Source organism: Crocodylus siamensis, chromosome 6 (genome assembly GCF_052110815.1).
Source record: "Crocodylus siamensis isolate JL-2025a chromosome 6, ASM5211081v1, whole genome shotgun sequence".
Classification (NCBI taxonomy): Eukaryota; Metazoa; Chordata; order Crocodylia; family Crocodylidae; genus Crocodylus; species Crocodylus siamensis.
In genome coordinates, this window is record NC_143400.1 from 31,846,839 (window position 1) to 31,869,756 (window position 22,918).

Below are 22,918 nucleotides of genomic sequence, written 5' to 3' on the forward strand. Positions count from 1 at the left end.
CCCTGTGAGTCTCAACTTCTTTAAAGTCAGGCCACTCCACCCCAACTTTTTTTGATTTTGGCAGTACCTCAGTTGAGAGCTACTGTTTTATTGCCTCTGCTTGCCAGCTTAGTGCAGATGAATTTTTCCAGCTCCTCCTAGCAGTTAGACTGTTCCAAGTACCCAAAAGTAGCCAAGAATTTCAACTTTGTATGTAGGGCTGCTAGAGAGCTTTTCTCTGTGGTTGCAGGGCTGAGACTAGAAATAACGGACTGAGGCCAAAGCAGAGGAAATTTAGGTTAGAGATTAGGGGGAACTTTCTGACTATGAGGGTTGGTTAAGTATTGGAACAAGCTGCCTAGAGAAGTGGTGGAATCTCCATCTCTGGCAATTTGCAAGACAAGGATGGACAGACACTTAGCTAGGATGGTTTAGGCAGGGATGATCTTTCCTTAAACAAAGGGCTGGACTAGATGACCTCCTGAGGTTCCTTCCAGCCATGCTTTTCTGTGACCCTATGATCTCTGCGTACCCTTAGTTTCTTTGAAAATTAATGGAAGGTAGAAGCCTAAGTCACTTCGGACATCGGCTTTTAAGTCCCTGAGACATTTTTGATAATGTTGCCAATTAATACTTCAGAATTTGTATCCTGACTGAACTCAGAACCTACCTCAGGGCTGGTCCTGCTCCTGCAAGCTTTGAAGCAAGCATCCATAGGTAATTTGGTTAAAAACTCAAAAAGAAACTGAGGAAAGCTTACGGTTTTTTTCCAGCCACATGTGGCTTAGTGCAAAATTGGTGAGAAGCTTATTTTATTTCAACCAAGTACTGTGGGTGACGCCTCTTTTTCCTTCTCTTATTCTACTAAAATAGATAATGAACAAGTTTCCACCTTTTCCCATTGTATCCTATTGCGTATGCTAGTGATTCTCAATCAGATAATGTATCTGCCACCAGATAAAATTGTTCGTGTGCCTTGTGCGCAGCCAGACCAGAAAGGGCTGTGGCATGCACACACTTTCCTGCCTCCTTATGGTTCCTGGATAAGTCTAAAGCAGGCAGGACAGCCAGGGCCTGCTGTAGACCTTCCTGGTCTGACCCTCCAGCAGTGCTGGGACAGGCATAAATTGACCCTTTCACAGACGCTGGGAGAAGCATAAGTTGCTAATAGAGGATCAGACCAGGAAGATCTGTAGCAGGAAACAAGAGGCACACGTGTTCTGCAGACCTTTCTGATCTCATTGTACACAAGGCCCCTGGGGCAATTTTACCTGGCCACAGTGGTGGCAGCAACACCCATGCCATGCTATCCCATGGGGGAGACAAGGGTCATCTCATAGAACCCTAGCTGAAAGCCAATTATCAGCAAACAATAGGCTAGAAAATCCATGCTTCAGTTTTTAATAGCTAATTTAATCCAAACCAACCAAAAATGTCAGGGTTAAATAACCAATTGAATTGAAAATAACCAAAAATAATGGCTGAGGAGAAATGCTGTCTCCGAGATAATGTGTTAGTATTGTCTGTGGCTCCTCAGCACCACGAGGTCTGTAAGAGAAACAAGGCACGAGCACCCTCAAAGTAGGCCTGGTCCACGTGGGTCATGAGGCCTGTGAGGACAACGTGTCTGATCCATGTGGTCATGGAGACCATGATGCTTGTGAAGGTAGACTTATGAGACCGTTGAGATTCATGCTAGAGCTGTATGACCTGTGAAGAGTCTGACACCTGGTCGGTAACATGACCCATGAGGCCTGGTGCCAGGACCATGTGGCTGATGGAAATCATGAGGCCTGTAGGGAAAAACACAAACTGGGAAGCCTCATATTGGGCTTGTAAAACCATTAAAGACCATGGAAATACTGAGATGCTCTGTTGGGTCCTTGTGGCCCACGAAGATCAGGAAACCTACCCTTCAGAACAAAAAGGTGCAGGCGGCTGTTGAGGTCAGTGCAGGCCTGCCTGGCCCCTGAAAGCCCTGAGATAAGTTAAATCAACTCTTTTTTTAGCCCAGTCAGAATTACTTTTGTCCATTCATATTTTCAAATTTTCAAGCAATTTCTATTTCTCCCTCTGGATTTCTCTTTCCTGTCCCTTGTACGTTCTAATTTATAAAAGCCTAAGTCTATCTGTCTGTCCGTAAGGCTTTATTCCCACTCTGATTGACTGACAAACAGCCAATCAGAGCACGAAGAAGCATTCTGACAGAAAGCAGTCTGCCGCCATGATGGTGGGGACACGGGACGGAGCAGGCGGGAACAGAGTGGATGGGGTGGGGCAAGGCCCTGCTCCATCCCTGCCCTCCCCCCTGTCATTCTTGAAGGGTAATTAGCTAGTCTTCATGTAAATAGCAACCCCAGGGCCCTTTCCCTTCATTTTAACCCTTCAACATATCCCAAAACCAAGAACAAAACACTGAGAAAACCAAGGACGTTCAATGCCAACTACCTGGTGAATGCTAAGCAAAAGATTCTTTATTGAAAACTCAAAGATCCTGGCATTCAATTCTGAATCACACCTAAACCAGAATTAGAGTTATGAATCATAATCATAAGGGAAAAAAACCAAAAATCACTTCAATCAGTTTTAATGTTAACAAGGCTTGTGGAGAAGCTCAGAACAAGCTGGCAAAGGAGAGAGGAAGGGAATGAGTCAGGAGAAGATCTGGAGAAGCTGATAGCACAGATTTGAATTCTCTGATTTCCAGGAAGCCAGCATCAGACTCAACATATTCAGCTCTGGCTTGTGGAGACACGGACAGGATGGCTGTAATGGCAGCCTCAGGCTAAATCCCTTGGCAGGCTCAAAATGATATACTGAGTGGGATGTCGGAGGACCTGGTGTTGTCACTAGTGAAGGTGATGTCATGGCAGAAGAGGACAGGTTCATGGCCAAAACTGAGGCAGTACTGCCACACCTTAATATTCTTCTTGGGCTGCACCACCGCCTCCAGGGTCTCCTTATTCTCCTGGGCATCAGTCCACTCTTCCTGCTCTGTCTGGATGGACTTTTCTCCATCATCGGTCGAGAGGGAAAACTGGGCCTGGGTGAGCAGCTGAGCAAGACCTCCAGTCTCATAAGAGCTAGAGAGATTTCATAGATTTCATAGACATTAGGGCTGGAAGGGACCTCGGGAGATCATCGAGTCCAGCCCCCTGCTCAAAGGGCAGGAAGTCAGCTGGGGTCATAGGTTGACGTTCCAGTTGTGTTCCATTCTGGTCATCTTCTTCTTGGCATAGCCCACCTTACGGGTGATCTTCCCTGTCCAGGTAACCAGCTCTCAGGATTTGAAGTAGCTTCTTCTCCTTCCCTTGTCACACCTAATCTCCATACGCCCTACCGTGAAACCATAGGACTTTTCACTGGGTTAGCAGGGGGGACCCACATGATGTGTTCTGAGTGGGATGGGAAACAAAGGGTTTTCTCACTGTAGGGGAATGGAGAAACCCCTCCTCTCAGGGGTTGACAAGTCGTCAGGCCTGAGACAGCACCATGGGGCAATCACCACCCTCAAGATGGCTGAGGATGTACTTAGGCTCCTCTAGGCTTTGAATAGCGTGTCCAGTTTCAGGGGTCTCTCTATTGACTACTTGGGCAAGGAGCTGCTCCCCTAGTGCTGAGTTCTGGGCCTCTCCTGACCCAGGTGGTGATAACAGACCCCATCAGCCTTTTACAGAACTGCCTTCTCCTTGGGTACCTCCTACAGACACAGATCCTGCCATCCATGTACCCTTCCTTAGGCACACCATCCATCCCTCAGCCCACTCATTCCTTTGCTCCTCCTTCCATCCACTTAACTAGTGCCCTCCACCTCCATTCCCCACATTTCTCCCTCCATCCCCATCACATCTGTCCACTGATCCCAATACACACAGTGCTATCCAATCTGCCACCTCCACATCCCTTCGACCCACCTCATATGCATCTACCAAGTCCTGTGTGCCATGGGTACTTTACTTTTCCCTGCCCTCCCTGCACACACACCTATCTCCCTCCCTCTACCTCCAGCCCTGTTTAATACTCCCTTCCCCTTTCCAGCCCTCACCCCAGAAACACTCCCCTTTCCTCCCACTCTGTACCATACATCTGGCCCCATCTCTGCCTCACAAAACTGGTTCAGCAGGATCTGTTGATCCCTCTATCCTCTTTCACACATGAGCTAAACCCTGCTGGGTGTGATGCTGACAGACCAGGGTGGGAGTAAGGTAGCTTCACAGTCCTGAAGTTGCTCCTCCCCCTGGCATAGGAGTCCCCCCACCCCACCGCAATTAACTTCTATTTAAGCCTAGTTCCCTGGGCTTCTGAGCACTGGAGCAGCAGAACCCAGGGCTAAGGTACAGTGGTGAGTAGGGACATGGGGTTTGGGCGGGGCAGGGATCAGAAGAGGAGCAGACCTGGAGTACTGATCAAAGCTCCTCTTGTTCTAACCCATTAGAGCTCACTGCTCTACCAGAATGGAGGAGAGGGTCCTGCTTAATCATCATTCATAGATTTCATAGATTTCATAGATATTAGGGCTGGAAGGGACCTCGGAAGATCATCGAGTCCAGCCCCGCCCCGCCCAAAGGGCAGGAAGTTAGCTAAGGTCATAAGATCCCAGCAAGATAAACACCCAATTTGCTCTTGAAGGTGTTCAATGTAGGTGCTTGAACCACCTCCGCTGGCAGACTGTTCCAGACCTTGGGGGCTCGGACAGTAAAGAAATTCTTCCTTATGTCCAGCCTGAAATGGTCTTGCAGGAGTTTATAACCATTCAACCTCGTCATCCCTTGGGGCGCTCTGGTGAACAAACGTTCATCCAGATACTGGTGGTCACCCCGATAAATGTATAGGTGGCCATCAGATCGCCCCTGAGCCTGTGCTTTTCTAGGCTGAAGAGCTTCATGGCTCTCAGCCTGTCGTTGTAAGGTCTGTTTTCCTGACCTCTGATCATGCGCGTGGCTCTTCTCTGGACTCTCTCGAGCTTCTCCACATCCCTTTTGAATTGTGGAGTGCAAAACTGGACGCAGTACTCCAGCTGCGGCCTCACCAGGGCTGAGTACAAGGGGAGAATGACGTCCTGGGATTTGCTTGAGAAGCATCTATGGATGCAAGCCAGCATTTTTGTTGCTTTACTAGCTGCGGCATCGCATTGCAGGCTCATGTTCATCTTGTGGTTAATCATGACCCCCAAGTCTCTTTCTTCTGTAGTGCTAGCTAGTGTAGCACTGCCGAGCCTGTAATGATGCTACAGGTTTTTCTTCCCAAGGTGGAGAACCTTGTATTTTTCGGTGTTAAACACCATCAGGTTCTCATCTGCCCATTTGCTGAGCCTGTCCAGGTCAGCCTGGATCGCCCCTCTGTCTTCTGGTGTGGCTGCTTTTTCCCAAAGTTTGGTGTCATCAGCAAACTTGGCCAGTCTGCTTCTGACTCCAATGTTCACATCATGAATGAAGATGTTAAACACTATGGGTCCAAGGACAGAGCCTTGTGGGACTCCACTGGTCACAGGACACCATGATGAGTGACTTCCATCAATTAATACCCTCTGGGTCTGACCACGGAGCCAATTTCCCAGACAGCGGATTGTGGTGGACCCAAGGCCACAATTGGCCAGTTTCGCCAAGAGGTGATCTTGGGATACCAGATCAAAGATTTTTTTGAGGTTAAGATATATGACATCAATCTCTTCTCCCTTGTCCAGGTGATAGGTCACCTGGTCATAGAAGGAAATGAGATTGGTCAAGCAAGACCTACCTGCAACAAACCTGTGCTGGCTATCCCTAAGGATGTTGGCATCGGCCAGTCCATTAAGGATGGCCTCTTTAATAAACTTTTCTAAGATCTTCCCCAGGATAGAAGTCAGGCTGATGGGCCTATAGTTTGCCAGATCCACTTTCCTCCCTTTCTTGAAGATTGGCACCACATTGGCCTTCTTCCAGTCTTCGGACACTACACCAGAGCACCAGGAGTTTTCAAAGATCCGTGCCAGAGGCTGGGCTATGATGCTCGCCAGGTCCTTGAGTACCCTAGGGTGTAGACTGTCAGGGCCGGCTGACTTGACTGGCAAAGTCCAAGGGTCCTGCTCAATCCTAGCCTCCACTCCCCTCTTAGCACCAGGATACGATCCAGGAGTCATGGCTCACATGGGCTCTGTTCATACACAGGAGGCCACATGCCCCTCATAGAATTGGAAAAGAAATCAGGCCCCTCCCACCTGAACCCAGTCGACACCTTTCTTCCCCCAGAACTGGCAGTGAGTCCAGGATTCCTGTCCCTGTTCTGCCTGTATGCCTGTGGCACCCTGCATCCCTTCTCCAGTTAGACCTGCTGCTCCATTCATGCCCCAGAACTCCTGAGGTGCATGGTGGTGGTGCGGGGGCGGGGGGGTGTTGATACCAAGACTTTGAAGGAAGAAGCTGAATATCAAGCACACATGACTAGACTTGACCATAGTATTGCAAAAGGGGTATTACCATAAACTTGTACAGGGATACTAGGATCTCCTTGTCTCTGTTGTGCATATCCTGCTGCATGAGCCTTATTCATGGTCACATCATACCAACAGTTCAGAGCCGTCTTATGACTGAATCATACTACCATATCCCTCCCTTCCTCATTTGCCTACCATCTGGCAGCCCCCTGTTCATAGCAAAGCTTCTTGTTATGTGTTCCAAAGTGCACGATTTTGCAATTCAGGTTATTGAGAAACTCTACTCAGTTCCTGTCTAATCTCCTTATTATACTGATTTGCTTTCTTTGCAGGCTTCCTCTTCACCCAGGCTGGGATATAAAGGGGCTATTTGCTGGCACTGCACGGTATCAGCTGAGGTGGGGAAGAAAAGACCAGGACTGGTGGAGGGTGGATTCTGATAGAGGACAACAGTGGATTTGGGAATGGGGAGAGGCAGGGAGTGATGTAAGAAGTGGTGGGCTGATTCAAGGTTGAGGGGAACCTGGGACTGGAATAGCAAGAGGGTGGTGGGGTGGGACTGGAGTGACTGGGCAGATCTTTGTGCACGTGTGTAAAATCACTGTCTGTGTATCCAAGAATTATAGCTTCAAAATAGTTCTTCTGGTGACTAATATAAGGGTAAATCTCAGTTCTGTAAATTGGGACCCTCCCAGGGGTTTCATGATTGAAAACCTCAAAAGTGGGATCCAAAATCATTCGTTCCTCTTGTAAATATGGACCTTGATCTGTCTGTGGCTTCAGGAAAGGCCCAAAGACTCCAGGGCTCTGGGTCATGCAGGGATGGGAGATTTCTTTCTGTACAGTCCTGTGCAATCCCTGAAGGCAGCAGTTTTGTCCCCAAGATTCCTACTGATCCAGTACTTTTTCCTTCTAGGCTTCAAGTTGGGAACCTCCAAGTACAAGGGATGGAGCAACCAGGTGACACTGCCAAGATTGGAAAGACTGAACAGGTAATGGTGGCTCTCCTTGGGTCCCCTTGGGGTCTCCCCAGAGACATGATTGCCAGAACCCCTTCCCTGGAGCCACTCTCTGTAGCTGCTGAGACTGAAGTCTCAGAGCATTTTTCAATCCAGTCTCTCATTCTGGATTTGTGCCGGGGTCACTGAGCAGATTACCCTGAACTGGGAAAAAACCCAGCCTGGGCACCAACCGCAGCTCCAGCTCCAGCTCCATGAGCTATGGGCTGCCATCTCCATCCCATCACCTCTTTATCTCTCCCAGGCCCAGAAACCCAAAGCTGGACTGGTCTCACAGAAAAAGGCAAAAGGCACCAGCATATTCCAGAACAGCAAGGGGGACTTCATCACTCACCATGACCTGGACTGCTACCTCGACACCAACCGCCTTCATGATGGCAAGAACATTAAGGTTCGAAGCCTGCACCCCTCCCTGCCGCACTGGGTACTTCTCCCTGGGTGCAATGGGGGACTCCAATATTTATATCATCAAGGGAGACTGCTACAGGATATTGCAGAGCCTGAGCAAGAACAAGGGCGGCACTGTCTGAAAGCTGCATCCCACCTACCTCAATGCAGACTATTACCTCAAGTGCAACCACACCTTTGTGATCATCTTCCTGGGAGACAGGAAGTTTTTTGAGACAAATGACATGAGCGAGCCACCACAAAACAATGTCAAGCTAGATGATACGTTCTGTGAAGGGAGCTTTTTGTTTGGAGACAAGAAGCTTGTTGCAGTGGTCAAGCAGAGCAAGAAGTGGGGAGTCCAACGTACCTCTATTCTGACTTGACATCCTCTGTTTCTTTTGTGGATGGAGGTGTCTCCTCCATCCACCCCAGTGTGCTCAGTTTCCTGCCTGGGGGTCCAACTCTCACCAGGGGTGTCTCCATGAGTGCCTGGGAGTGCATCAAATCCTTGCAAAATTAGCCAGAAATGCCCATCTCCTGGAGTGAGAAGATAACCCACAAGGTGGGTTATGCCAAGCAGGAGATGTCCAGCATCGAACACAATTGGGATGTCAAGACCTCAGCCTCCATTGAGACCGGAGGCCTCAGCAGACTCATTGCCCAAGCCGAGTTCTCCATGTCTTCTGAGTGTGGAGGCAGCTTCAGCCAAAATGTGCAGGAAGACTGGACTGAAGCCCAGGAGGATGTGGAGTCTCTGAAAGTGAGTGTGAATCCCACACAGAGCCTGTACGTGTGGCAGTACTGCCTCGGTCTGGGACAGAAGCCCATCCTCTTCTGCTGTGACCTCTCCTTCGCCCAGGACCCCAACCAGCCCCAAGAAATTCCACTGATTTCATTGGCTGGAGCTTCCTTGAAATGGTGTCTACAGACACCACTGGGCACTTATACATGTGCAGGGAGGCTGCTCCAATGCGCTGTAATTACAGCATGTCGGAGCACACTTGATGAATTGAGTCTGCTGGAGTGTGGTAATTACTGCGCTCCAACAGACTTCAGCGTCTCATGTATGAGTGTCCCCGCACTTAAAAATGGCAGCTCATTCGACAAGCTTTAGTTAAAGTGCCCCTGCTGCTATTTTGCAGCACATGATGTTGCGGGTACTTTAATTAGAGTAGCTCTCAGAGCTGCTGTAATTAAAGCGCCCTCTTGCCTCCCACAGCACGTGTATAAATACCCAACTATGATCATCTTGATGTTGTGAGCCTGAGTGAAAGTTCCTTGTACTGACTCTGACTATGGCCTCCTGGGAAATGAAAAATTTGAGCCCTGCTTATGACTTCCCCCAAACCTCTCCCGACTCATTCCTTTTCTTCTGATCCCCAAAAGTCTTATGTGGAAAATCTTAGCTGTGCAAATTATTTCACAAAATCTTTTTTTCCCCCCTGTGATTGTATTTCACAGTTTTAATTCTGGTTTGGGTGTAATTTTGGGGAGCTGAATCTGTAATGGGAATGCAATGACCTGCCAGTTCTTAATAAAAGCTCAGTCGCTTAGCATTCACCAGGTTGTTGGTATTGAATTATATTGGCTTCCTCTGTGCTTTTTGTGGGGACTTATTGATGGGTACAGGAGTGAGTGATGAAGAGGCCTGATGTGTATGTCTCTGTATAGCTTAACTGAGAGCAGAGGTGCTGGGAATCCAAAAGACAAAGAAAAACTGGTAAAATTAGAAGGGACAGTAATAACGTAACAAAAAGGTGAATTTGCAACTTCTCTGACTTCAGATTCTTCTGGGCCCTTCAGGTTTCCAGTCCCCTCTGGTCCTCAGCCCCATGCACTGGGGTTCCCAGTGCCCCATGCCCACCCCCTTGGCCCCCCCATGCCAGGGCTGGGGCTGTGAAACCCCACACCACTCCCATGAACCAGCAGCAGGGCCCGAGAGTCCCATGCTACCCCTGCTGGCCCCAGACACCAGGTCAGGGCCCTGGAGCCCCGTGCTACACCCACCTATCAGGATTGGTGTTGCAGAGCACCGTACTGCCCCTGCCTGTCAGGATCGGTGCCCTGCAGCCCCACATGCTGGGACTGGGTCCTGGGTTCCTGTTTCACCCCGTTAAGCCCCATGTGCTGGGTTCAGGGCTCTGTGCTGGGTTGGGGTCCCAGAACCTGCGCTATCCCCACCCACCATCACCAGGGCCTTGGAGCCCCAAGTCACTTCCACCCACTGGGATCAGTGTCCTGCACTGGCCTTGCTTGGCCCTATACACCGAGATCAGGTTCTGCAGCACCCTATAAGCCTTCTCTAGTGGACAGGGTCAGGGACTGCAGCACTCCCCATGAATTCGTGGAGAGCCCCATGGGACAGACAACAGGGGACTGGGGGCTGAATCTGACCTGTGGGCTGGGGGGGGGAGGGGGGAGAGTCCCTGTCTTAATCTCATTGTCTTCACAGCCTTGTTTTTTTTATAGGTAGGACAGGGCTCCAGGGCTTCACACAAAGCTTTACAGGCCTGCAGCCTCTTGTGCAGGGTTAAGATGGCAGAAGGAGGTTTAATTCTTTGGGCCCAGAGTGAATCGCAGTGAACAGGTGGCTCATGGGAGGGGGAAGCAATTCGTGGGGGAAGTGGATTGGGGCTCAGAACAGCTGGGTTGAATTCTCAGCACTGCCACTGACCTGCTGCATGAGCTTGGAAAGTTACTTCTGTTTTGCACTTCAGTTGAATCCAGGGGTAGGCAACCCTTGCACAAGTGTCAGAGCATGTCAGTCAAAGGCATTTTGCTTGGCATGCATGCCTTGGGGTGGATAGCAGGGAAGGGGCTGGGGGCTGCCCCACTGTCTGCTCCAAGCATATCAACATTTTACAAGTTGAGGCTGCAGGTGTTTTGGGCACTCCAACACAAATGTTGCCAACTCTTGGTTTAATCTCTCAGCCTTTGTCTTTTGAGCCTGTCTCTTGCTGTGAGACTGCATAGCACCTGGCATGCTAGCTGCTCAGGGTCTGCGCAGCTCCTGAAACAGTGTGAGCCCTGTGTGCTCTGAGTGTGTCAGAACTTCGTGCTACAGTGACAGCCCCAATCGCCATGCCACTGCAAGCCCCTTTAGTGAACAGGATTTCGGGTGGGGTGGGGATGTGTGGCGGGGAGTGAGGCTTACTTCACTGCCTCTGCCAAGCCTATGGAGTGAGCCCTGCCCAATGGTGGCTTAGAGTATTGCAAACATGAGTGCAGTGCATGGGGTTTCCGGCTGAGAGAGACACGAAGCTGTCTCAAGCGCTAAGTGAAAGTAACTTGATGAGATAGGGCAGCCATTCTTCCTTCTACGCAGCAGAAAACTCTTGCAGCTCAAAAGAGGTGAGTTGCGAGGGGGTCATGGAGGCTTGTTGGGAGTCTAGAGGCTGGCAAGGACGGGGTGGGTTACAAGGGAGGCAGGATGTGGCAGTTGCAGGGGGGTGAAGGGACAGGGAGGCAATGGTGATAGGATACACGGCTGAGTGATGATGCCAGGGGAGTAGGAGGTTTGCAGGGGGGAGCAGGGAGGGCTGATTGGTAGCAGGGGAGCAGGGATATCCAGGATGTAGAAATAAGGAATTCACCCATCCCCTGAATTCAGCCATGAAGGACGGAAATGCATCTCCCCACTCTGCCCCCTTCCATAGACCCTCAGCATTTTTTTAATCTTTATTTTCTCCCCTGGTCCCTGGGTTAAGCTGTCCTCAGCTCCTTCTTTCATGGTTTGAGGATCAGCAGCATTGTCCCAACTCTGGCAGCTTCCCCCATGTTGAAGTCACATTGCACAGCTGCCCCCAGCCCTGACACTAGGGAAGAGGTTTTCCAGCCTGCAGATAAAACACACTCAGTGGGTGAGAAGCAGGAGACAGAATAGCACAAGTTCCTAATCAGCCCCACATATCCAGCCATAAAGGCTATTAAACCCTGAAGCGGCTTCCAGGGGAGGCTGGATGATTCGCTGCTCTGTGGACTTTTAAAATGGAGATGAGATTTGATCTGTGCTCCAAGTTCGAACCTGGTTTGGGGAGCACAGTTCCAGCCTGTGAGCATGGCAGGATAGAGAGGGTGCCTATTGTTGTATCTTCAGGAGTGAGGCTGTGCCCCAAATCTATTTGAATAGGAAAGTTAATCATGACCCCATCCACTGGTCCATTTGCTGGAAACCCTGGGGTTACATCCCTGAGAGGTGTCATCAAGCCACACCCAAGGTACACAGAGAGCACTGAGGGCGGCTACAAGGTGTGCAGTCATTCAGGAACACGCGTAATAGTGATCACAAAACTAGTCGTGTCGTCAGTGCAGCCCCAAGATGGGGGAGACCTAGATTCTCCCCGAGAGTTTCCAACCCATAGCTCCTATGTCTCAGGAAAGGTTAGGGATGAGGTTAGAGTTGCTTTTCTTTCTTCCCCCTATACATCTGTTCGCCATCATAGCGGGTGCTGACACCTGTAGAGACGCTCAGCCAGCCTTCAGGGCCCCTTGGGGAACTACGTATGTATCTGGGGCTCTCAGGACTGGAGGTCTCCTCACCCCTTAACAAGGGCACTTCACTGCTCCCTGCATGACAAGTATACCCAGCTTCTCTTCTCTCTGCAGGGCAATGGCTCCACAGGCCAACCCCATCCTGCTGGCCTCCTGGCTCCAGGCTCTCTGCTCTGTCATCTTGGCTGGTAGGTGGTGCATCCTCTTCCCTGAGCTGCCAACCCAGATGCCTGGGTTCTGTTCCCTGCCCTGCTTTCCCAGTCACAAGCATTCCCTCCCAAAGGGGTTCAGCATTACTCCCGCTCCACGTTCATCCTGTCCCAGGAGGTGCCAGGCTTGCCAAAGATCCAGAATATGCTGAAGGTGAACTATTTGGCGCTCGCAGTCTATGACAGCACGACCAGAAGTCTGACAACCCGGAATGGCTACAATCCTGAGGACCAAGAGACCCAGGAGTGGTTGAGGGGAGGGAACACACACTGCCAGGTGTGGGACTCCTGGATGGAGACCGAATTTAAGGGCCTACTGCAGGCAGTGAATGCCAGCTCCCCAAGGACAAGTGAGTGTCCTCTTCTGCGCTCAGGTCACCTTCAGAAAGAGATGGACACCGCTTGTATGGGGTATATGGCAAGAGTGATGTGGGCATGAAAGAGGAGCCATTCCCCTGATAACCAACGGGTTAGAGCAGGAGAGGCAGCTGTGGGTCACGACTATTGGTGAGTTTCTCCGCTGGATTGAGAGGGGAACGAAGACTCCTGGTTAGCTTGGGATGGGGGAGCCCAAACTCCTTCCTTCTCTCCCAGCTCTAGTGGAGTTTAGTACGTTACAAAATGGGGGTTTTGGAGCCAGGACTCCTGGGTACAATGCACAGGAGAAGACTCTCTCATTTTCCTCCCATTTTGCTTTCAGCGGCCGATGCTCACCAGCAGTAGGCTTTAATCATATGGATTCTCTCTCCAGAGCTCTACTACATGCAGGTTTTGCACACCTGTGATTTGGATGAAGCCACGGGGGCCATCACAGTTGCCACCAGGTATGCCCTTAATGGGGAAGATATTCTGTACTACCGGGGAGACCAGAAGCGATGGCTCCACATGCACCCTGCTGCCCAGAGAGTGGCTGAGAGATGGAACCAAGAGAGGCAGAAGCTGGAGGGGATGAACACACCAAGCCCTCAGCAGTGCAGATTCCTCATCCAGATGACTGCACCATATTCTGCACAGAAGACAGGTAAGATGCCACTGGCTCTGCCTATGCCCCTTCTTCCCAACCCGCAAGCCTAGGCTGTCACAGGGCTCTCTCCCAGTACAAAGTTTGGGAATAAACTGTCTCTGATAAAAACTTATTCTCCTCAGAGATTTTCTGCCAGCTTGATTATTTGGGGGTTTAGGAAAAGGAGGTTGGATCAGAGTTCATAGTACTTCCAGAGAAAATGATGGCAGGCAGGCAGCTGCCATTTCCCGAAGAGTGCCTGACATGCAGGAGTGGTTCCCTACATGGCTTGGACCACAGGGAATCAAGGACCAGGATAGCTGATGGGACCACAGGCAGGTGGGGAGGTGTCCTTTCACAGCTCCACTCTCTTTCTCTTCCTCTCTCCTAGCCAAGCCAAATGTGCATTTGAGCCTCCTCCCAGCATCACAGGGGCAGCCGCAGTACCTTGCCTGCCATGTGACGGGCTTCTTCCCCCCCCGACATTGAGGTGATGTGGGAGCGGCAGGGACAGATGGCTGATGGGGAGCAGCAGACCAGTGGGGTGCGACCCAATGAAGACCACACCTTCCAGGTCTGGGTGAAGATCGAGCTGGGGGAGATGGAGGTCAGCCCTGCAGAGCACGTGTGTGTGGTGCGGCACAGCAGCCTGGGGGAGACCCCACTGAGGGTGGCTTGGGGTAAGTGCTGGACTAGGGGGGTTGGGAAAGTGTATGACTCTGGAGAGTGCTTCCAGCTGCATCCTTTCATGCCCAGATCTTGGAGGCTGAGAACTGAGCTTACACTGGCAGGTCTCCATCTCACTGTTATGGGCTCAGGCTTGCAGCAGACTCGGGCAGAGTCAGGCTCTTGTTTCCGTCCAGGAAGACTCCTAGCTGTCTGATGGGTCAGCCCAGAATCTGCAGAATGAGGACTCAGAAAAAGACAGGGCATTTGCTTGGAGCACAGGGAGCTGAAATTAAACATCTGCAACCTTCAGAAGAGGTTGGGAAGGGATCATCCAATGTCTCCTAAACCAGTTGAGGCTGGCTGCTGTCGGAGTGCAGGCTGTAGGGTAAAGGGAAGCTGTAGGGGAGAGTTGTGGACTGGGAAGTGGAGACCTGTCCTGTGTCTGTCTGGGAACATTGCTCACTAGGGGAGCTGCAGATGGGGACGAGTGGTGGCCATCACTGAGAACAGGCCCATGCAGGGAGAGCGGTGGTGGGAGAAGGTCAGGCAGGGGTGCACATGGGGTGCTGGGACAGGCCGAGGGGCCCTTCCCAGGGTGACAACACTGAGTCAGGGATAGGTCAAGGCCCTGGGGCAGGGAGTGGACTGGGGGGAGACCTGAGGAATGAAGGGCCCTCTGAAAGCAGCCATCTTGGTCTCTGTCATTCTACCTCTCCAGCTCCTCCAGGTGAAAAGGTTGCAGGAAATACCTACATCATATTGGCTGCTGCAGTCGGCATCTTCCTTGCCTTTGGAGCGGGAGCCGTGTGGTTTTATCGTAAGAGGAAAGGTAAGCAATGCTTTCCATGTAGCACAGCATTCCCAGCTCACTGCACTGGGGTCTGCCATGGAGATGAGAGGAGAGCAACTTTGCTGTTCCCAGATCCCCTCAGCTCCACAGCTGTGGTCTCCCATCATATCCCCAGCCCAGTTCACCCTTCCTTCTCCTCCCGCACGTGCTGTGCTGCTGAGTGACTTCTTGTGTTTTACCCACAGGACACAAGGACAGGCAGTATCACCCAGCAGGGAGCAGGCCAGGTAACGTGCCTCCATGCTCAGCACTGAAAGCTAGGCCTGGGATGTGGAAGTTGTCAGGGTGGGGCACTGTTTTCAGGTCAGTTCCCAGACTGGGGGCAGAGGCTGCCTCCGGCTGGGACATGGAGCCATTCCCATCTCTAGGGTACGTTGGTCCACACCAAGCCTGAACTTGGGGGGTGTGGGTGGCTTGGGGCATTGCAGAGTGGGGAATGGGGCCTTTCCCCCTAGTGGAGTGCTGGCTGAAATCTAGCCTTAGAAGTGCCTGTCTGGGGAGCTGCCCCTATGCCTACTGAAGGGAAGACCAGAGTGGGTTGTAATTGGGATCCTCTAGAGCAGCCTCTGAGGGATGTCCCAGGTGCCCCGATCAGAGCGGGATGTTCTGGAGAGGGAAACCGATCCCACATCCTTTCCTTCCCTGTCTAGCATCAGCCGACTCCTCCAGTTCAGGACCGTCCTCAGCCAGCCTCTCCATCCCAGAAGCCAAGGAGTGACCCTCTTTCAAACCTATCACCTCGTGGGGCAACACCTGTCTGCCAGCCCCAACACTGGACATTTGAAGGATTTGGGGAGCGGGGGAGAGGTAGGAGTTGAGGGGATTCTTTCAAATGCCTTTTCCAGCTCCTGAATTGGGCAGGAGTAGATGAACTGTCAAAACTCAGGAGAGGCATCCTAAGTTGGAATTAAACTGTTGCTTTTCTTGCTGTTACTCCTTTTCCTCCCCTGACGTCACCTTTGGAATTTATGAGCCAATCACAGGTAGAAATTTATACATCCTTTGTTTGCCAGTTTTATGAATCTTTGGCTATTTGCCTATTTAAAACCCTTTCCCTGTGCTTTTGCTTCAGTGTGTGACTGTTAATTAAATTCCCTGTGCATGAACTCCTTGGATGTAGTTTAGTTTGACTCTATGGAAATTAAAGCATAGCGTCCATGGATTCATTGCATGCAAACACAAAGGCATTCGAAGACGTGTAATGAGTGTCTTTGTCCACTTATAGATGGCTATAAGTGTTTGTAGCTCACCCCTTTGAAAATGCTGTGGAGACAGCATTGTGAAAACAGATGTTTGGAAATGTTTCCATTGTTAGGTGATTTTGTTGCCAAAAACGATGTAAGTGCGTCACCTATAAAAACTCTCATATCTGCACACTTAAAAAACTTGGAAACAGAATTTTCTAACCTGTTTAAAAATCTTCCAAACAAAGAGTTTCAGTGGGTTTTGAACCCATTTGTTAAAAATATAAAAATGCAACACCTTCCGATTAGTTTGCAAGAACAACTGATTGACATCAGGGAAGATGGAAATTTACTAGCTGGATTTCAACAAAAACTTTGCATAATTGGTGGATGGGATTGAAAAATGAGTATCATGATTTAGTAAGCGCAGCCAACAATGCACTTCTTCCATTTGGATCTATGTATCTTTGTGAGGTATCTTTTTCAGCTATGACAGCCATTAAAACCAAGTATCGAAATAAACTGAACTTAGAACCAGACCTTCAAATCGCTGTATCACAAAGTGTTAAACCAAAGTTTTCAAAAATAATGAAGCATATTCAATCACACTGCTCTCACTAAAAAATATTATTATCATTAATAATAATTTTTTTAGTGGCAGCAAAAGTTTTTTGTACCGTTAATAAATAAAATAAATAAAAAATGTAAAAATATTGTTTATTTCATCTTTAGCTCATCCTTTTTTAATTTCTATTTTTTGTGTCTGTTTTATAATGTACATAATACATTAATACAGTAGTACATGTATATAATTTATAAATAAATAAATATACATATATTGGGGGGGTGTGCTCAAAAATTTTTTACTGATAGGGGTGCATGATCAAAAATGTTTGGAGACCACTGGCTTAGAGTATTGCAACCATGCGTGCAGTGCATGGGGTTTCAGGCTGAGGAGGAGCACATGACATCCAGAAAGCTGTCTCAAGTGTGATGTGAAAGTGGTTTGAAGAGGAAGGGCGGCTTTTTTCCGTTCTGCATAACAGAAAAACACTAGCAGCTCAAAAGAGGTGAGATGGAGGATGGGGTTATGGGGGCTCCTGGGAGTAGTGGAGGCTGGCGGTGAGTATGAAGGCTGGCAGGGAGGGCTGGGTTACTGGGCCAGTAGGTGGCAGCTGCTGGAGGGTATTGAAGGAAGAGTAAGGGAGGCAACGGTTATACAGCCAGAGAAACCATGGCTGATAATGGCAGGGGAGTAGGAGGTTTTTGGGGGGGAGGGGTGATCAAGAAGGGCTAACTGGTAGCAGGGGAGTTGGGGCAGATCTAGAGGCTCAGGGGGGAGCTCGAAAGCAACAAAGACATCCAGGCTATAGAAATAAGGAATTCACCCATCCACTGAATTCAGCCATTAAGTAGTGAAATCCATCTCCCCTGCCTGCCCTTCCCTGCCCTCTTTGCTTTTTCCCCCTGTATAAATCTTGCCTTGTCACTTGGTTTAAGCTGTCCTCAGCTCCTTCGCTCATGGTTTGAGAATCAGCCGTGTTCTCGTAGCTCTGGGGGCTTTCCCCATGTTGGAGTCACATTGCAAAACTGCCCCCAGCCCTGACACTGGGGAAGAAGTTTTCCAGCCTGGAAACAAAATGAACTCTGTGGGTGAGAAGCAGAAGCTAGAATGACCCAAGTTCCTAATCTGTCCCAGATATCCAGCCATAAAGCCCATTAAACCCAGAAGTGGCTTTCTGGGAAGGCTGGTAGATTCGCTGTTGTTTGGACATTCAAAATGGAGATGAAATTTGATCCATGTGTCCAAATTTGAACCTGGTTTGGAAGCACAGTTCCAGTGTGTGGGCTGAGAAAGGCCCAGCCAGGAAGTGACACCACTGCGCTATAGATAAGACATTAAATGCCAAAGTCTAAGAGAGAAGTTCACAAAACCCCAAGTAACATGTTTAGTTCCCTGGGATCCCTAAGGCACTTGCTTCTGACAGAAAAGCTGCTTTAGGTCCCTTGAAGTTCAGCTTCTCTTTGGGGGTGGAGATGGTGCCACCTTGGCGGCACTGCCTGGGTTAGCATCCTACAGTCCAACTAAGGCCCCTTGGGATTCACTAGCTAGGCTCCCCTGGGGCTATATCCCTGGTGGGGGTCCTCAAACCACATGTAAGATGCACAGAGAGAACTGAGGGTGCCTCCAAGGTCTGCAGTCATTCAGAAACATGGGTAATGGTGATGACAAAACTAGTTTTGTTGTTAGTGCTCTCCTCCAATGTGGGGGATACCTGGGTCCTCCCCTGAGGGTTTCTAACCCACAGCTCTCATGTCTCTGGAAATGCTAGGGCTGAGGCTAGAGCTGACTTTCTTCCTACTGTGCATCTGCTCCCCATCACAGAGGGTGCTGAGTAGGGCTATGCGAAATTTCGCCGAGTGTTTCATTTCAAAGCTGTTTCGATTCATTTTGAGCTCGAAACAGCGAAATCGAAACAAAACAAAAAGCATCCAAACAGCTTCAGAATGAAATAAAGGCACCTGAATGTTTCTAAAGTTTTGAAACATTTCAAGTTTCGAAGCAGCCCAGTGGTGGGAGGCGGGGAAGAGCCAGGGCTGTGCTCTGAGCGGCTCACAGCCCCATGTAGCTCAGCCCGGCAGGGAGCACAGCCCTGGCTCTCCCCGCCGCCCACTGCCAGGCTGTGCTCCAGTCAGTTCTGCCAGCCCCATGGAGCTCAGCCTGGTGGCAGGAGGCGGGCAGAGCCGGCAGTGCACTCTGCCTTCCACCACCAAAATGAGCTCCATGGGGATGCGAGCTGCTGGAAGCTGAGCCCTGTGGTGGGAGGCAGCAGCAGCAGCCTACAGTGATCTGCCAAGCATACTGGGGGCCCGTGCTCCCAGGAGGAGTTTGGCAGAGCCCTGCAGCCCTCCTGGGGTGTGGGCAGGCCCTGGATCTGCCTGCCCGATGACAGGAGCCTGCTGCTGCGAGCAAGTGACAGGAGTTTTGCTTGTCAACACCTGGAGGTGCAGTTTCCTAGGATCCTGTGCACCTATTTCCTTGACACTTGGCAGGCTTCATGCACTCAGAAGGGGCTACGATCCCTGCAAGTTTCACATGAATCAGGCAAGAAATGACAAAGTTATAGGCAGTTTCATGCTTCCCCATTAGAGCCTATGGGCAAAAAGTCAGAACAGCGTCAAAACAGCGAAACAGTTTTAAAAAAACAAAATTTAACAGTGCTTTTGAAACAAAATGAAACTTGACATGAAACATTGTTCCATCAAAGCGGAAGTCAAAGCAGCACGGTGCTGTTTCACACAGCCCTAGTGCTGAGGTTTCTGGGGGTGCTCACCCAGGCTTCAGACCAACATGGGCTGCTCCACATGTTTCAGGGGCTCCCAGGCCTGGAGATCTCTCCCTCCTTTCCTAGGACACTTCAGGGCTCCCTGCTAAGCATCCATAACAAGCATCCCCTGCTTCTCTGCTCCCTGCAGGGCAATGGCTTCTCAGGCCAAGCCCATCTTGCTCGCCTCCTGGCTCCAGGCTCTCTGCTCTGTCATCTTGGCTGGTAGGTGGTGCATCCTCTTCCCTTCGTGGTCATCCCAGATGCCTGGGTTTCATTCCCTGCCCTGCTCTCTCACCCGCAGATGGTCCTTCCCACAGGGGTTCACCATTACACCCTCTCCCAGCTTTTCCTGTCCCAGAAGGTGCCAGGCTTGCCAAAGACCCACTCCATGTGGAAGGTGAATAACTTGGTGTTCAAGTTCTACGACAGCAACACCAAAAGGCTGACAACCTGGAATGGCTACACCCCTGAGAGCCAAGAGACCCAGGAGTGGTGGAGGGGAAGGAATACCCACTGCCGGGTGTGGGAACCCTGGATAGAGACCAAGTTTAAGGCCCTTGTGCAGGCAGTGAATTGTCAAAACTCAGGAAAGGTGCCTGAAGGTGGGTTTAATCTGTTATTTTTCTTACTGTTACTGATTTTCCTTTCCTGACATCACTTTTGGAATATGAGCCAATCATGAGTAGATATTTATACATCCTCTTGTTTGCCAACTTTATGGATCTTTGGCTATTTGCCTGTTTAAAAACCTTGCCCTGTGCTTTTGCTTCATTCTGACTGTTAATTGAATTTACAGTATGTAGCAAAATCAGGCTAAACTCCACTTTGGAAATCTGTCAGTAGCCAAGCTGTCCAGAGTCCTGGACCAGTTCCAGTCTTATGCCAGGGGTTATCCTGAGTATCCATAATGCACTCATGCTGGTTGTTTTTCAAGGGCTCAGTCACTTCTGTGATTATGGGCCACCATGTTACAGGCACCAGACAGGTCTGGCCTTCAGTCTTGCAGACGTGTTTCCTCTTGCAACTGAAATGGTCATGTTAGGCAGGAAGCATCAGCTGTATCCATGGTGCCCTCCCTTGTGCCTTGTTGAGCCAAAAGATGCCATCCATGGAGGTTGCTCAGCCAGTGGGTAGACAGTTCGTTCCTGGTACCCAAGGGCCTTTGTACACACCATGTTTTTTGTCCTTTCATGCACTGCAACTGCATGTCTGTTTGCATGAGTGGGATTTCCGGATGCTTTAAAAGTCTTTCTTGTACATTAACTCCTTGGACGTAGTTTAATTTGGCTCTCTGAGAATTAAAGCATTCTGTCCACGGATTTGTTGCGTGCAAACACCAAGGCACTCAAAGACTTGCAAGGAGTCTGTTTGTCCACCAGATGGCTGTGACTTTTTTGTAGTTCACCCCTTGGAATTACTTTCGCTTTTGAATTGCTTCCACTTCTTTTTTTCTTGTGAGCTTTGCTGGCTTCCAGTGGCACAGACACAAGCATGAGGCATGGGGTATAGGGTGAGGGACCCCATGCCAGCGGGGGACAGTGCTGGTCCGTCCCACTCTTCTGTGGTGCTGGCTGGAGACCAGGCTTAATTTGTTCAAAAACCTAGTAGGTGCAAACCCTGGCAAGACACTCCAAAGCTCAATTTATTCAAAAGCCTAGTGCATTCAAACACAGACACAAATTTTATAAACTTATTTAATTTTTGAGGATTAAAACCCCTGGTGTGTCCAAGCACCCCAAGTGGCCCTAGGGTTTCCTGAGCTTGGGGATGGCTGGATATATGAGGCAGCAGTGAGGGGATGGTTACTCCTTTCATTTTGATGCTGGGAGCACTGAAAGAAAGCTTCTTCCAGAGGTGCTGGGCTTCAGGGCTTTGGACATCATCATACTTCAAAGGCTAACCAAAGAAGGGGACAATAAGTACACCTGTTTGTCAAGCACAAGAAGTATTCATTAAACCTTGTAGATATTCAGACAGTGCATGCTGTCAGCCAAAGTGAACAATGTGCTCTGTGAGCTGCTCATGGTGCAGGCTGGGTCCAGTGTCTCCTTTGGGAGAAGAGAAGGGCAGCAGTGGCTCATAGAGAGTGACTTTGTCCTACCAAGCCCTTCTCACTCTGTCCCCAAAGAGCTTGAGGGGCCTTGAGGAAATGCTCCTGCCTGAAGACTGTTGCCTAATGGGCAATTGAGTTATGGTGCCATCCCAAAGAGAAGAAGGTCACTATCACCATGCAAGCCTCTTCTCACTGGGATACTGTCAGGCATCAGCCACAGCCCAGGTTTGTACCCAGGACATTCAGACCAGTAGCCACAGAGGAGAGGACACTGAGTGGATTATCTATCAGCAAAAAATGCTGCTCACCCCTTACCTCCTGCCTGACCTTCTGATTCCTCTGTTACATGATCCACATCAATTGGGGAATGAGCGTGATGGGGGGGGGTGGGGGGGCAGGGGATGGGGATGGGGATGGGTCTGCAGGTGCTTGTGAGCCACATGCATTCCCATTGGATCCCTGTAGTGTTTTGCTAGTCTGGAAAGATTAATTCTACTGGTTGTCTCAGGGATCCTTTGCTGATTGGGGATAAGCCTGGGAGGGCTGGCTGGGACCACAGGTGAGTATTGACTGGCATTAAACCATTTCCACCACCAGCCTAGCCTTCTTGCTTATGACTGTTCTTTGCCTACACTGGCAAATACAATGTTTCCTGAAGCGAAAATGTCAGGGTGTTTTTCTTTTAGCAGTCCAATCGGCTGTATTGCTGTGGTCAGCAGGGGAATGGGGTGGAGAGGGCTGGCATCTCTATATGAAATTCCTTTGCGGAAGGTGTTGTTCTTATCCTATCAACAAGTGATTGGACTTGTGGAAGTGAAGGGCTCTTCCCATAGGCTTCCCAGAGCAGAGCAATGGGGTCTGGACACAGCAGCATGACATGAGAGCAGGGATTCATGTATGTGTGGCGGGGAGATTCCTTAGGATCGGACATAGGACTCCCATAGTGTAGGAAGCAGAAGTCACCTCTCAGCCTTATGCACCTCTGCATGCTTTGTACTTGTGCTAAACTTAAGTGTGAAGATTCATTGGGATTGAATGGCTGAGACTCTTGGATTAATTACAGTGTCGTAATCAGAGGATACAGAGAAGTCAGGAAGATGTGCAAATGTTATTGATGCCAATTGAGGGAGAAATAAATAAGATGTATAGCTATCCTCACTGTTTTTATTGCTCGGCAAAATGCCCCAGTGCTGAAAATGCTAATGGGTAGAGATGGAAAGGATGTATGTAGCTCAGTGAGCTTATCTCTTTGCTTCCACTGAGTCCCTCGTGCTCTTTCTAAGCCTGGTTTGGAACATATACTGCTAGGTTATCTGTACTGGTAGCTGGG

The 22,918-nt window shown here is 49.9% G+C and overlaps 1 protein-coding gene and 1 long non-coding RNA gene across 2 annotated transcripts; both read left to right on the forward strand.

Moving 5' to 3' along the window:
• The first annotated feature begins 6,724 nt into the window (after nucleotides 1-6,724).
• Nucleotides 6,725-9,322, forward strand: LOC149862176 (uncharacterized). Its single transcript, XR_016443084.1, has 3 exons — nucleotides 6,725-6,789; nucleotides 7,308-7,383; nucleotides 7,655-9,322. It is a non-coding gene; the product is annotated as an uncharacterized LOC149862176 (long non-coding RNA).
• A 1,766-nt stretch (nucleotides 9,323-11,088) lies between these two features.
• On the forward strand, nucleotides 11,089-16,939 carry LOC149862177 (major histocompatibility complex class I-related protein 1-like). The gene is made up of 7 exons (XM_090055254.1): nucleotides 11,089-11,151; nucleotides 12,406-12,479; nucleotides 12,616-12,850; nucleotides 13,252-13,521; nucleotides 13,895-15,001; nucleotides 15,208-15,249; nucleotides 15,673-16,939. Exons 3-5 carry the CDS (start codon nucleotides 12,646-12,648, stop codon nucleotides 13,990-13,992), a joined length of 573 nt encoding a protein of 190 aa, XP_089911380.1. The 5' UTR covers nucleotides 11,089-11,151; nucleotides 12,406-12,479; nucleotides 12,616-12,645; the 3' UTR covers nucleotides 13,993-15,001; nucleotides 15,208-15,249; nucleotides 15,673-16,939.
• Nucleotides 16,940-22,918: the final 5,979 nt, after the last annotated feature.

Excerpts from the sequence above, each read along its gene's own strand:
- LOC149862177 (XM_090055254.1), top strand. The coding sequence starts at position 12,646 with ATGCTGAAGGTGAACTATTTGGCGCTCGCAGTCTATGACAGCACGACC. Across the intron at positions 12,851-13,251 it reads TGCCAGCTCCCCAAGGACAA|AGCTCTACTACATGCAGGTT; the intron begins GTGAGTGTCCTC and ends TTCTCTCTCCAG. Across the intron at positions 13,522-13,894 it reads ATATTCTGCACAGAAGACAG|CCAAGCCAAATGTGCATTTG; the intron begins GTAAGATGCCAC and ends CCTCTCTCCTAG.